This window comes from Oncorhynchus masou, chromosome 3, assembly GCF_036934945.1.
Source record: "Oncorhynchus masou masou isolate Uvic2021 chromosome 3, UVic_Omas_1.1, whole genome shotgun sequence".
In the NCBI taxonomy this organism is placed as follows: Eukaryota; Metazoa; Chordata; class Actinopteri; order Salmoniformes; family Salmonidae; genus Oncorhynchus; species Oncorhynchus masou.
This window is the reverse complement of record NC_088214.1, coordinates 21,889,316-21,903,118: the sequence shown is the minus strand read 5'-3', so window position 1 is coordinate 21,903,118 and position 13,803 is coordinate 21,889,316. Positions and strand designations below refer to the sequence as shown.

Sequence of the window (13,803 nt, the reverse complement as noted above, 5' to 3'; positions counted from 1 at the left end):
GTTTGAGTTAAGTTTTTATTTGAGCATTTATAAATGAGTGTCTGTACACATGGTTCAAATAAAGTAATATATAAAACATTTAAAGACAGTTCATATAGTAGATTATGGACATTTTCTGGATGGCTTCAGTTGCCAAGAGGTTGGCTTAAGGATACTGCTTCCTTAACATTTTCTTTTGTTCAGTTTCCTCCCTTAGAATATTCACTCAGGCCCAATAACATAACCAAAACACAGTGCATTATTTATTCCTTCAGGTACCATAAACCAATCCCATGCACACAAGCCCTGAACCCAATACAACCTTTTAGTTGCCAGACAAGCCCAACCCAATGCACTTAACCACTCCCCCTGCCAACTTCCTGGCAAGTCAGTCAGCCTACTCCTTGGGGAAACACCTTCATTCCATAAAGGCAGGTTTAGGAGCAGTTTCATCTCTCACGATAGATAGTTCCCATATAAAGGCAGGTCTGGGACCAGTCTTCCCCCAGTTACCTGTTGTTTACTTCCAGAAGAGAATGTTCCAGAGCAGCAACCAACAGGGGTAGATCAGCAGAGCCAGGAGCGGATAGACCAATGAGCCGTAGAGGGCGTGGTCCAGGATGCCCTGGGAGATGACAGACAGGAAGAGCATCCAACCATCTTGCAGGGAGACAGGGGTCTCCTGCAGCTCCTGGAAGACGAAGACGCAGTAGAGCAGAGTGCAGCCGGGGCTCAGGAGCACCATGATAGCTGCAGATAGAGCCCTGGGGAGAGAGAGTAAAGTTGTTATTACAGAGCCCTGGAAGAAGAAACATTAATACAGCACTCAAGACAGTGGACAAGAGGGGGGGAACCATTACACACACTATCCTCACACACAGGGACAATGGAACTAACACTGCAACATCACTGAGAAAACAACAGAGAATTATTACTTCTACTATAAGAAATCACCCAACACCAGGAGAAAGTTGTGGGTGGGTGAGAGTGTTGAGAGTATTACTTGGGTGTATGTGGTGTGATGAAGGCAGCGATGGGTACTAGGGACAGAGCCAAGATGAAGCCCAGGGAGAAGTTGATAAGGGCAGTGCAGCCCAGTAACACAGCCAGGTAGAGGAGAGCCACCAGCTTCAGCACTCTCCAGCCCTCCTCTATACCCTCTCCTTGCAGAAGCCTGGGGGAGAAAGAGAGATAAAATACCCATTTATACCTGGTGCTAACATGCGCCCTTTGTCCTGATCTTGTCCACATTTTGTAACCACATTTTCAGACAGGTGTAAACGATTAAAAGACATTTGATTGTGATCAGATCTTCCTGAGCACCTCCATCGGTTGTCAGACATGCATTGTGTCTGGATATCAATGAAGTGTAAACATCTGGATGGTCAAGCCATTTAAAAATCATATCAACCTCTAAAATCATTGACACGTATCACAATTTGATTTATAATAAATGTATTAATATTATTTTGAAAGAATATCTGTAAAATCATTTGTATACAGGGAGGCACTAGATAATCTGGTCACAACTTCGATGAATAAGAGATATTTTACACAGACCTTTGTTACAAGGAGCATATGAGCGCACAGACAATTAGGAGCACAATTAAAAATATTTGAGGTAACAAGCCGTTTTTCTTTGCCAAAATGGTGCAAGCATGACAGTCATGAATCTGCACTCAGGGGCTGTTTTACAGTAAAGTAATCATTGCAACCATTTTTCTAGGCGCACTTGTGTTCCTAAATTACAATTCCAGGTTGCACACAGCAAAATATTTAGGCACATATGCATGTAAAATGGTAGCACTGTAGAGCCCTGCCTTGATTAGATGATATTGATCAGATCACGAAATGCACGTTAGCGCAAGTCGTAAACGACACGAGTTACAGGGGGGGACATGGTGAAATAAAATAATTTACTGCAGCCACATATTCGTCAAGGTGTGTGTGTGTGATCACGGGGCAAACCTGGCATATTGTATGCATATTTAGTGTGTGAGAACCTGCATCAGCCATGTTATGTTTTCTTTGAGTGTGTGTATATGTGAGAAAGATGAGAGGGTGTGTATGTGTGTGTACCTGTGTGTGTTGTGTGGCAGGGCCAGTCCTGCGGTGTAGATAGCTATAGCAGTGAGGACCACAGCTTCCGTCTCAGACACAGGGAAGTGTTGCACAGCCATCTCCTGAGAGAGGATAGGGAGGGTGTACAGAGCCACCCCTGTCATGTGACTGATCACTACTGGAGTCAGGATAGACAGGACCCCTGGGCTGGAGGGCTGATGGAGGACAGAGGGAGACAGGAGGAAAGAGTCAATTATACTGACATAGACCAATAGGTTGATGACTTCTAGAGATGTAAAAAAGGTAGATACTATAGTTACACAATACATACCAGAAGTGCGCACACACACACAGCTTGTTTACTACTCCATAACTGACCTGCACTCCCCCAGCCACCCCATCCTCTGTTCCTGGTGGAGAAGCACTTAGCTGAACCCACAGGTCTAAGGCCTGTTACTTCCATTAAGGACAAAACCGATATGCACCAGTGTATTAAACCATCATCGACATATACACAGCCTCATTCAGAGCAATCTCATCATGACTTAAAGTTGAAATCCTTAACGAAACTGCCATGTCCGTTTGCCCCATGGACATCATTGCACGTGTGCTAGAACAGCAGAATGTACTGCCATTTTTTTTACCCCATTGTGCAACACTCCTCACCCCGGCTTCGTCAAACAAAACGATAACAACGGCATTAGGGCGGTGAGCAGCACTGTTTCCCCTACTGTGGATTCCATCTTTAATGAAGTTGAACATTCAGCTTAACTATGCAAACATATCATTAACCCACATTAGACCTTTTGACGAACCTAATTAATTTACTAATATAGGAGAATGGACCAAAATTAATATCCTTTCTGTCCATTTACAGTTGAAGTCAGATTTTCACATACACCTTAGCCAAATACATTTAAACTCAGTTGACAATTCCTGACATTTAATCCTAGTAAAAATTAAAAAAAATTTTTTTTAAAAAATCGCTGTTTTAAGTCAGTTAGGATCACCACTTTATTTTAAGAATGAGAAATGTCAGAATAATAGTAGAGAGAATTATTTATTTATTTACGGCCAAACAGTTCTACTTTTGTTTCATCAGACCTGAGGACATTTCTCCAAAAAGTATGATCTTTGTCCCCATGTGCAGTTGCAAACCGTAGTCTGGCTTTTGTTCTGGGATTGATTTATTTGGATTTTCCCATGATGTCAAGCACCGAGTTTGAAGGCCTTAAAATATATCCACAGGTACACCTCCAATTGACTCAAATGATGTCAACTAGACCATCATAAGCTTCTAAAGCAATGACATTTTCTGGAATTTTCCAAGCTGTTTAAAGGCACAGTCAACTTAGTGTATGTTAACTTCTGACCAACTGGAATTGTGATACAATGAATTATAAGTGAAATAATCTTTCTGTAAACAATTGTTGGAAAAATTACTTGTGTCATGCACAAAGTAGATGTCCTAACAGACTTGCCAAAACAATAGTTTGTTAACAAGAAATTTGTTGAGTGGTTGAAAAACTAGTTTTAATGACTCCAACCTAAGTGTATGTAAACTACCGACTTCAACTGTAATTCCCACACAAGTGCATCTCAACCCTCCAGCTCTCTTGGACAGGTCTCCCTTGGGAAAAAGATAGTCTGACCTCAATGGGACTACCTGGTTAAAAAAACAGTTAAATAAAAATAGAATCCCCTATTGTCCCAGAGGTGGAAGGATACGCGCAACAGCAGAATGACAGCCAGCAGGCCGAAGGCGGGCATGTAGTAACCAATGGAGACGAAGCGAGAGAGCGAGGGCATAAGGTAGAAGAAGTAGGACTGGTGCAGACGCTCCAGGAGGTTGTTCAGCTTCCGGTACATCCCCTCCAGGAGCCTGAGGGACACACACAGGTTTATTTCCATGTCAATTTCACTGTGAAAATGTCTCCATAGAAACACCAAGAGTTGCATTTGAAGGCTTTCTGATCATCTAAATTGAAGCTTGAACATCATCAGCAGCTGACCTGCCGATGGTGGTGGTGTCTGTCTTGTACTGTCTGAAGCTGTTGATGCCCCTGATGGAGGCGGCCTCTATGTGGTATCTGAGGAACAGGCCGTGGTCCCCCCAGGGTCGCCCACTGGCCTGCTTCAGCACCATCAACATCATGGTCTGGGCCGCGTGGCTGTAGCCCGATGTAGTGTCCCAGTCGTTCCTCTGGAGCTGGATGGAGAAAGGACAGTCAGCATGACAATCAGGCAATTAAACATGTTATTACATCATGTCATTACTGGCTTCTCCTTACCTGGCATAGAGGAATGCACAACACAAAATGTCTATGGTGTTCTATTATTAGACCTCTGAAAGCATTACAAATTTACAGTATGTACTTTCTGCAACAACATCAAATAACTTCACCGCACACGGAAGCTAAAAGAGACTTTCCTCCTTCGAGACGTCCCTCTAAGGCCCTTCTGCTAGCTGTCTGAATCGCTGTGTCTCCACCCAGTCCAACCACACACTGGACCCCTATGATCACCCGGCTACGCATGCCTCTCCCTAATATCAATATGCCTTGTCCATTACTGTCCTGGTTAGTGATTATTGTCTTATTTCACTGTAGAGCTTCTAGCCCTGCTCAATATGCCTTAACCTACCATTTAGTTCCACCTCCCACATATGCGGTGACATCACCTGGTTTAGATGTCTCTAGAGACAATATCTCTTTCATCATTACTCAACGCCTAGGTTTACCTCCAATGTACTCACATCCTACCATACCTCTGTCTATACATTATGCCTTGAATCTATTCTATCGTGCCCAGAAACCTGCTCCTTTTACTCTGTTCCGAACGTACTAGACGACCAGTTCTGATAGCCTTTAGCCGTACCCTTATCCTACTCTGTTCCTCTGGTGATGTAGAGGTTAATCCAGGCCCTGCAGTGCCTAGCTCCACCCCTACTCCCAGGTGCTCTCATTTGTTGACTTCTGTAACCGTAAAAGCCTTGGTTTCATGCATGTTAACATTAGAAGCCTCCTCCCAAAGTGTGTTTTATTCACTGCCCTAGCACACTCTGCCAACCCGGATGTCCTAGCCGTGTCTGAATCCTGGCTTAGGAAGACCACCAAAAACCCTGACATTTACATCCCTAACTATAACATTTTCCGACAAGATAGAACTGCCAAAGGGGGCAGTGTTGCAATCTACTGCAGAGATAGCCTGCAGAGTTCTGTCTTACGAGCCAGGTCTATACCCAAACAATTCGAGCTTCTACTTTTAAAAATCCACCTTTCCAGAAACAAGTCTCTCACCTTTGCCGCTTGCTATAGACCACCCTCTGCCCCAAGCTGTGCCCTGGACATATGTGAACTGATTGCACCCCATCTATCTTCAGAGCTCGTGCTGCTAGGTGACCTAAACTGGGACATGCTTAACACTCCGGTCATCCTACAATCTAAGCTTGATGCCGTCAAATCGCGCACAAATTATCAACGAATCGACCAGGTACAACCCCAAATCCGTAAACACTGTCACCCTCATAGATCTCATTCTAACCAACTTGCCCTCCAAATACACCTCTGCTGTTTTCCCCTTCAGCGAGCAGGCCTTTCTAATCGACTTGGCCCGGGTATCCTGGAAGGATATTGACCTCATCCCGTCAGTAGAGGATGCCTGGTTGTTCTTTAAAAGTGCCTTCCTCACCATCTTCAATAAGCATGCCCCGTTCAAAAAATGTAGAACCAGGAACAGAAATAGCCCTTGGTTCACTCCAGACCTGACTGCCCTTGAACAGCACAGAAACATCCTGTGGTGTACTGCATTAGCATCGAATAGCCACCATGATATGCAACTTTTCAGGGTAGGTTAGGAACCAATATACACAGGCAGTTAGGAAAGCTAAGGCTAGCTTTTTCAAACAGAAATTTGCATCCAGTAGCACAAACTCAAAAAAGTTCTGGGACACTAAAATCCATGGAGAAAAAGAGCACCTCCTCCCAGCTGCCCACAGCACTGAGGCTAGGAAACTGTCACCACCGATAAATCCACTATAATTGAGAATTTCAAGAAGCATTTTTCTACGGCTGGCCATGCTTTCCACCTGGCTACCCCTACTAGAGGTCATCCGATTAATCGGAATGGCCGAAGTTTTCATAACAATCGGAAATCTGTATTTTTGGACACTGATTTGGCCATTTAAAAAAAAATGTTTACACCTTTATTTAATCTTTATTTAACTAGGCAAGTCAGTTAAGAGCACATTCTTATTTTCAATGACGGCCTAGGAACGGTGGGTTGACTGCCTTGTTCAGGGGCAGAATGGCAGATTTTTACCTTGTCAGCTCGGGGGATTCAATCTTAGTCCCAACGCTCTAACCACCTGCCTCTCATTGCACTCCACGAGGAGACTGCCTGTTACACGAATGCAGTAAGCCAGGGTTAGTTGCTAGCTAGCATTAAACTTATAAAAATCAATCAATCATAATCACTAGTTAACTACACATGGTTGATGATATTACTAGTTTATCTAGCGTGTCTGGCATTGCATATAATGGATGTATTGTTGCTCCAATGTGTACCTAACCATAAACATCAATGCCTTTCTTAAAATCAATACACAGAAGTATATATTTTTAATCCTGCATATTTAGCTAAAATAAATCCAGGTTAGCAGGCAATATTAACCAGGTGAAATTGTGTCACTTCTCTTGCATTCATTGCACGCAGAGTCAGTGTATATGCAACAGTTTGGGCCGCCTAATTTGCCAGAATTTTACGTAATTATGACATATCATTGAAGGTTGTGCAATGTAACAGGAATATTTAGATTTACGGATGCCACCCGTAAGATAAAATACGGAACGATTCCGTATTTCACTGAAAGAATAAACGTCTTGTTTTTCGAGATGATAGTTTCCGGATTTGACCATATTAATGACCTAAGGCTCGTATTTCTGTGTGTTATCATGTTATAACTAAGTCTATGATTTGATAGAGCAGTCTGACTGAGCGATGGTAGGCAGCAGCAGGCTCGTAAGCATTCATTCAAACAGCACTTTCCTGCGTTTGCCAACAGCTGTTTATGACTTCAAGCCTATCAACTCCCGAGATTAGGCTTGTGTAACCAATGTGAAATGGCTAGCTAGTTAGCGGGGTGCGCACTAATAGCGTTTCAAACGTCACTCGCCCTGGAGTGGTTGTTCCCCTTGCTCTGCAAGGGTAACGCTGCTTCGAGGGTAGCTGTTGTCATTGTGTTCCTGGAACATCCAATAGTCAAAGGTTAATGAAATACAAATGGTATAGAGAGAAATAGTCCTATAAGTCCTATAATAACTACAACCTAAAACTTCTTACCTGGGAATATTGAAGACTCATGTTAAAAGGAACCACCAGCTTTCATATATTCTCATGTTCTGAGCAAGGAGCTTAAACGTTAGCTTTCTTACATGGCACATATTGCACTTTTACTTTCTTCTCCAACACTTTATTTTTGCATTATTTAAACCAAATTGAACATATTTCATTATTTATTTGAGGCTAAATTGATTTTATTGATATATTAAGTTAAAATAAGTGTTCATTCAGTATGGTTGTAATTGTCATTATTACAAAGAAATAAAAATAAATCAGCCGATTAATCTGTATCGGCTTTTTTTGGTCCTCCAATAATCAGCGTTGATAAATTATAAATCGGTCGACCTCTAACCCCTACCCCAATCAACAGCCCTCCACCCCACAGCAACTCGCCCAAGCCTCCCCATTTCCTCCTTCACCCAAATCCAGATAGCTGATGTTCTGAAATAGGCAAAATATGGGCCCCAACAAATCAGCCAGGCTAGACAATCTGGACACTCTTTCTAAAATGATCTGCCGAAATTGTTGCAACCCCTATTACTAGCCTGTTCAACCTCTCTTTCGTATCACATGAGATTCCCAAAGATTGGAAAGCTGCCGCGGTCATCCAACCTCTTCAAAGGGGGAGACACTCTAGACCCAAACTGTTACAGACCTATATCTATCCTACTCTGCCTTTCTAAGGTCTTCGAAAGCCAAGTTAACAAACAGATCACCGACCATTTTGAATCACACCGTACCTTCTCCGCTATGCAATCTGGTTTCCGAGCTGGCTATGGGTGGCACCTCAGCCACGCTCAAGGTCCTAAACGATATCAGAACCGCCATCGATGAGACATTACTGTGCAGCCGTATTCGTCGACCTGGCCAAGGCTTTCGACTCTGTCAATCACCACATTCTTATCGGCAGACTCAACAGCCTTGGTTTCTCAAATGACTGCCTCGCCTGGTTCACCAACTACTTCTCTGATAGAGTTCAGTGTGTCAAATCTCTATGAGGGTGCCACAGGGTTCAATTCTCGGGCCGACTCTTCTCTGTATACATCAATGATATCGCTCTTGCTGCTGGTGATTCTCTGATCCATCTCTACACAGACGACACCATTCTGTATACCTCTGACCCGTCTGTTTAACTAACCTCCAGACAAGCTTCAATGCCATACAACTCCCTTTCTGTGGCCTCCAACTGCTCTTATATGTAAGTAAAACTTAATGCATGCTCTTCAATTTACAAAATAGCCTCCAAGACTCTAGTCAACTAATTGGATGCAGTCTATCACAGTGCCATCGTTCGTCCAGGTTCTTAGCCAAAGCCACTGGTTCATCTGACTTATCTCAGCTCACTGGTCACCATAGCAGCAACCACCCGTAGCATGCACTCCAGCAGGTATATCTCACTGGTCACACCCAAAGACAATTTTTCCTTTGGCCGCCTTTCCTTCCTGTTCACTGCTGCCAAAGACTGGAACGATCTGCAAAAAACACTGAGGCTGGAGACTCATATCTCCCTCACTAGCTTTAAACACCAGCTGTCAGAGCAGCTCACAGATCACTCCACCTGTAAACAGCCCATCCAACTCCCTCATCCCCATACTGTATTTATTTATTTATCTTGCTCCTTTGCACCCCAGTATCTCTACTCGCATATTCAGCTTCTGCACATCTACCATTCCAGTGTTTAATTGCTATATTGTAATTACTTCACCACCATGGCCTATTTATTGCCTTACCTCCCTTGTCCAACCTCATTTGCACATACTGTAAATAGACTTTCTACTGTATTATTGACTGTATGTTTGTTTATTCCATGTGTAACTCTGCGTTGTTGTATGTGTCGAACGGCTTTACTTTATCTTGGCCAGGTCGCAGTTGCAAATGAGAACTTGTTCTCAACTAGCCTACCTGGTTAAATAAAGGTGAAATAAAATAATAATAATTCAAACTTACTTACTCAAGTTATTACTCAAGGCATTTGGACTTCTTCCCTACCTTGCCCTGGATGGTACACAGGACCCCTATCTTCTGGCAGAAGGCATAGAAGAGGTTGGCCAGGTCCAGGTTTGGCAGCTGGCCGTTGAGCCCCTCCAGAACCAGATCCAGACTGGTGATGACATCACTGCTCAGCTCCAAAGACAGAGCTGCCTGGATGGAGCCACCTCTTCCCTGCAGTGGAGACCAGTCACCACCTGAGGGATCCAGCAGGAGGCACAGTGGTGGCAGGTTTGTTGGAATAGAACAGGGTTCTCAAACCCTGTTCCTGGACAGCTGTAACTAACCTGATTCAGTTTATCAACCAGCTAATTATTAGAATCCGGTGTGCTACATTAGAAATGGAGGGAAAACCTACAGGACGGTAGCTCTCCAGGAACAGGATTAAAGAGCCCTGGTATAGAGACATTGATAACACATACAGTCTCTAATGTTGTCTCTAAAACTGGTGCATTACAGGGTTACATTATTACAGAGATGCAGGTACGGAGTACTGACCAGTGGTGTTGGTGTGGTGGTATCCCTCCAGCCAGGCCTGCATGCCGATCAGGTCATGTTCATTCACCAGGAAGATAATGTCCTTAGCCCAGTGGATCTGACCTAAGAAGAGACCAATCATTGACAGAATTTAACCTTTGGAAATGGTCTGTGTGTGTGAATGTTAGTAATAGTAGTATGCTTACTCCTGAAGTACTGGGCGAGGCCCAGCAGAAGGCCCACTGCCTGGTTGTTATTGTTTCCCTCACTACAGGGGGCACTCAGCACCAGGGCTTCAGTACGAGGGGCTCTGGGGGCCCGCAGGATCCCATACACGTTAGTGCCCCGCACCATCTGACCGAGACAAACCGTGAGAAGGATCAGTGAGAGAAAGAGAAGAAATTAAAGCCTGTGTTGAGATAGAGGAAGAATGTGTGTGAGAGAGTGTGTTCGCGCACAAAGATTAAATAGGAGCTTATGTTTAATATGTAGACATTTTTGTCTCAGCCCACACGCACATATCTCTCTTTGTTTTCATCTGGGAAGGGAAGCTTGCGGGTGAAGCTCTGAGTGAACACTTCCAGCCCTCGAGATTGCATGGTCTTCACCAGCCAATCCACCGGCATCCCACTACAGAGAGAAGTGAGGAAGGGAGAAGAAAATTGAAACACAGAAGGAATATTGTGGGGGTGGATATCACTATTATAGCTGCATTTGTGATAGGTAGGATAAGCACTGAATCCCAAAGTAGGGGTTAGTGATAGCTAGGGGTGAGTTTTTCCTGGTCACATGAACAAAAGAAGCTCCTGGCACTAGTGATGGCTATAGGAGGAAGGCTTATTAGTTTGACTCACCCTACTTTCTTCTTGTGAGCAGCAAACTCCCTACCGGTGGCCAGAGCCCTCTCACCTGCTGGGAAGCGTTCCTCCACCATGGTGGAGCCCATGGCGTTCTCTGACATGTAGGTGCGCAGGGTGAACGGCTCAAAGGCCAAGCCCATGAACCATGCCACACCCGCCAGGTAGCACATAACACTGGGGAGACAACTTTATATCATTTGAAAGCATTTGCGTCATACACAGTTAGGAGGTAGACTGGGGCGGTAGGTAGCCTAATGGTTAGAGCGTTGGACTATTAACCGGAAGGTTGCTGGATCAAATCCCCAAGGTGACATGGTAAAAATCTGTTGTTATAATACAAATAGTACAAGTGGATAAGGTGCATCAAGAGGACACCCTGTTCCATTCTACTTCCCCAGCAAATGCAATATTCTACCATTGATATTCTGCCAGGAAGGACTCACCAGATTGGTGCATTAAGACGGGTGAGAAGTTTGGTCAGGGCTCGCCTTCGGTTTGGGTCAGACAGCAGTCCCATGTTGTTGTTGCCTTGACACCTCTCAGACTGGCTCAGCTGGACCTTTGCAAACAAAGCCCCAGTCAATAATATTCAATATGAATGTAGTTTTCAGTCATCCCCTCTCATTGTAGGCATCTATAGTGTTAATCTAGCTAGCTAACTGCTAACCTTTGTAATAAAAATAAGCAGTGCTAAAGAATATGGTCCATTACTATCAATTAGCAGATGTTAGCTAGCTAGCTAGTTGCCTAACTAAGCAGCAGAGAATCAGCAACGTTGCACGTGCAAAAATCCGCAACTCAGTTATTTTAAACGAAACAATGTATTTATACAATACCTTTACAAATGTGTAGTTAACCAGAGCCTACTTTTCGGGCACAATGGAAAGGCCCAAGATTTGACAGGTGTAGCTAGCCAGTACTTTACTGCTGTAGATTTTCCACCGGTCTTTTTTCTTGGTTCTTATCGGACGATTGTGCGACGGACCAACTTCCGCTTTAGCCAAGAAATTATAAAAACGGAGATTACCTCATTGGATTTGTGACTGGCTCATCCTGTTGGTTTGGAAATGAATGAATACACCCCCATGTGACGCTACACTCAAACTGTTTTATTTTTGCTGACTGATTGATTTATCCAATCCCAGATTCTGATGTAGACCTACATCTATAGCTCCCTCTGTCCACAAATCATCTCGGCCCATTTATAGATTACTCAAAACACATCAATGGGTTTAAATGTAATTGTTTATAAAGGCATTTCATACAAAAGCAGAGCAAGAGTGTACAATAAAAAAAGAAAACATTAATCCTCTATCTATTCCTCCCTCCACCTCCCCTGGCCATTCACTATAGGCCAATCTACCACAAAGTCCAAGCTACACCACATCACTCTCCGGTCAGTGCAGACACCTCCTGAAGATGCCATCTCACCACCTCATCCAACACTTTGCTGACGGCCTGTCATCAGTGTCTCTAGGTGGTCCTGGTGGAGTCGGGCATCCATCTGTAGCAGGGCGATGTGCCCACCACGGGACAGCAATGCCAAGGCCAGTGATGTGCCCCCCTCAACTCTCTTCAGCATGCCACAGGTCTGCCAACGCGGTCTCGTCCACAAAGCCTGCAGTGCAGGCGCACACGGTAGTCACGAATGTGGATACCCGCGTCGATCAGTGCCTGAGTGGCAGCGTTCACACGCACTGTGGTTCCCACCGTCTGACTGCAAGATCTGAGAAGGAAGATAGTGAAGTGTTTCAATTCAAGTCATGTTGACTTTTCAAGCCCCATGTCTAAGTGTTCAACTTGATGAAGAAAACTCTACACCATTCATTAGTCGGATTCCGTCGCAAAAGTGAGTGTTTCTATTGGGCACATGTAGGTTGGTCCCTTCCCGTTTTGTTCAGTTTGGTGTTTGCTTCTGTTTGGTTCCTAGCGTCAACGATAAACAGTTTCCGTTGCAAAACATTTCGCAACAGAAGAAAAAAACTCTTAACTACTAATGAATACTCCGAGAACATGAAACTGAGTAAAATTTAAAATTGGTTCCAAATCCCAAAGACTGGATATACAACCACTTTCATTCCCCATCTTAAGAATAGTGCAGATTCCACCACAACCCATTTCATAATTAATTCAGAACTGAAATAGCTGATACCTTGACATAAATGTATATTTGAGAGCGTGGGTACATATTAGTCAACACCGCTGCCTCACACGTCTGCTTGAGGTGAAGGCTCATCTCTGTGGTCTTGCGGTCCCCTCTTCCTCTCAGCTGTGCTGAAAGTGGCCAGTTGATGATAGCGCGGTCATGGAGATAGTATTTGTTGTTATCTAACTAACGTCAGCTAGATATATATCCATCTTGCTAGTTTAGCAATAAACGTACTTCATGAGTGCCAATACACAACTGCCAGCGCTTTGGTTTTTCCCTGTTCTATGTATGCAGACCCGTCAGCTTGGGCAAATAAACCCATACCAGCGTGTACTCAGTAGTTTTTCTTCAATCTAGACGATATCCTTGGTCGGACAATAATTCCAGGCCTGCCATCTTTTGAATGTTTGAACTGGAGTACAACTACGCACGTGTGTAATAGACGACATTGTCCATGGGTATATAATAGTGGTTTTAGGGATTCAAAACCAGACGATTTGGCGACCTCGCCAAGAGATTTAGGATGTATTCATTGCGCCGATTCTGTTGCAGAATGTTTTACGTTTAATCCAAACGGAAAACGTTTTGCAACGAAAACGAGTTTCTTTTGGACAATTTTGGGTTCGTTCAATTTGCTGTTTGCTTCCGTTTGACACTTAAACAGTAAACGTTTCTGATGCAAGAGGTAACGAATAAACCGTTGGTATAATCTGTGTTGGGACTAGGGTTTGAGTCCGTCAGGACACCCCCTAATTAACTACACTAGTGTCAGGAGTTGGATAGCACCATTGCCTAGTTTTAGGCATATTTCATTGTTCATAGAATGCAGTGTACTTAAGTTCAGACTCACCATATACATACAGTACTATATCTCCTACTTCCATACAAATGCTTCGACAGCTGAAGCAAGCACACATTTTATTCAGGAAAGGTAAACATTTCTGAATT

The 13,803-nt window shown here is 43.8% G+C and overlaps 1 protein-coding gene and 1 pseudogene across 1 annotated transcript; both read right to left on the bottom strand.

The window, feature by feature from the left end:
* Window position 1: 1 nt before the first annotated feature.
* On the bottom strand, window positions 2–11,706 carry gpaa1 (glycosylphosphatidylinositol anchor attachment 1). Its single transcript, XM_064935266.1, has 13 exons — window positions 11,543–11,706; window positions 11,150–11,265; window positions 10,701–10,880; window positions 10,365–10,476; window positions 10,053–10,200; window positions 9,868–9,969; window positions 9,370–9,566; window positions 4,053–4,249; window positions 3,769–3,922; window positions 2,419–2,490; window positions 2,059–2,255; window positions 983–1,153; window positions 2–743 (listed from the first exon to the last, which is right to left on the bottom strand). The coding sequence occupies exons 2-13, from the start codon at window positions 11,221–11,223 to the stop codon at window positions 500–502; spliced, it is 1,848 nt and encodes a 615-aa protein (XP_064791338.1). The 5' UTR covers window positions 11,224–11,265; window positions 11,543–11,706; the 3' UTR covers window positions 2–499.
* Window positions 11,707–11,939: 233 nt separating this feature from the next.
* Window positions 11,940–13,411, bottom strand: LOC135507891 (exosome complex component RRP41-like; annotated as a pseudogene).
* Between the last annotated feature and the right edge of the window lie 392 nt (window positions 13,412–13,803).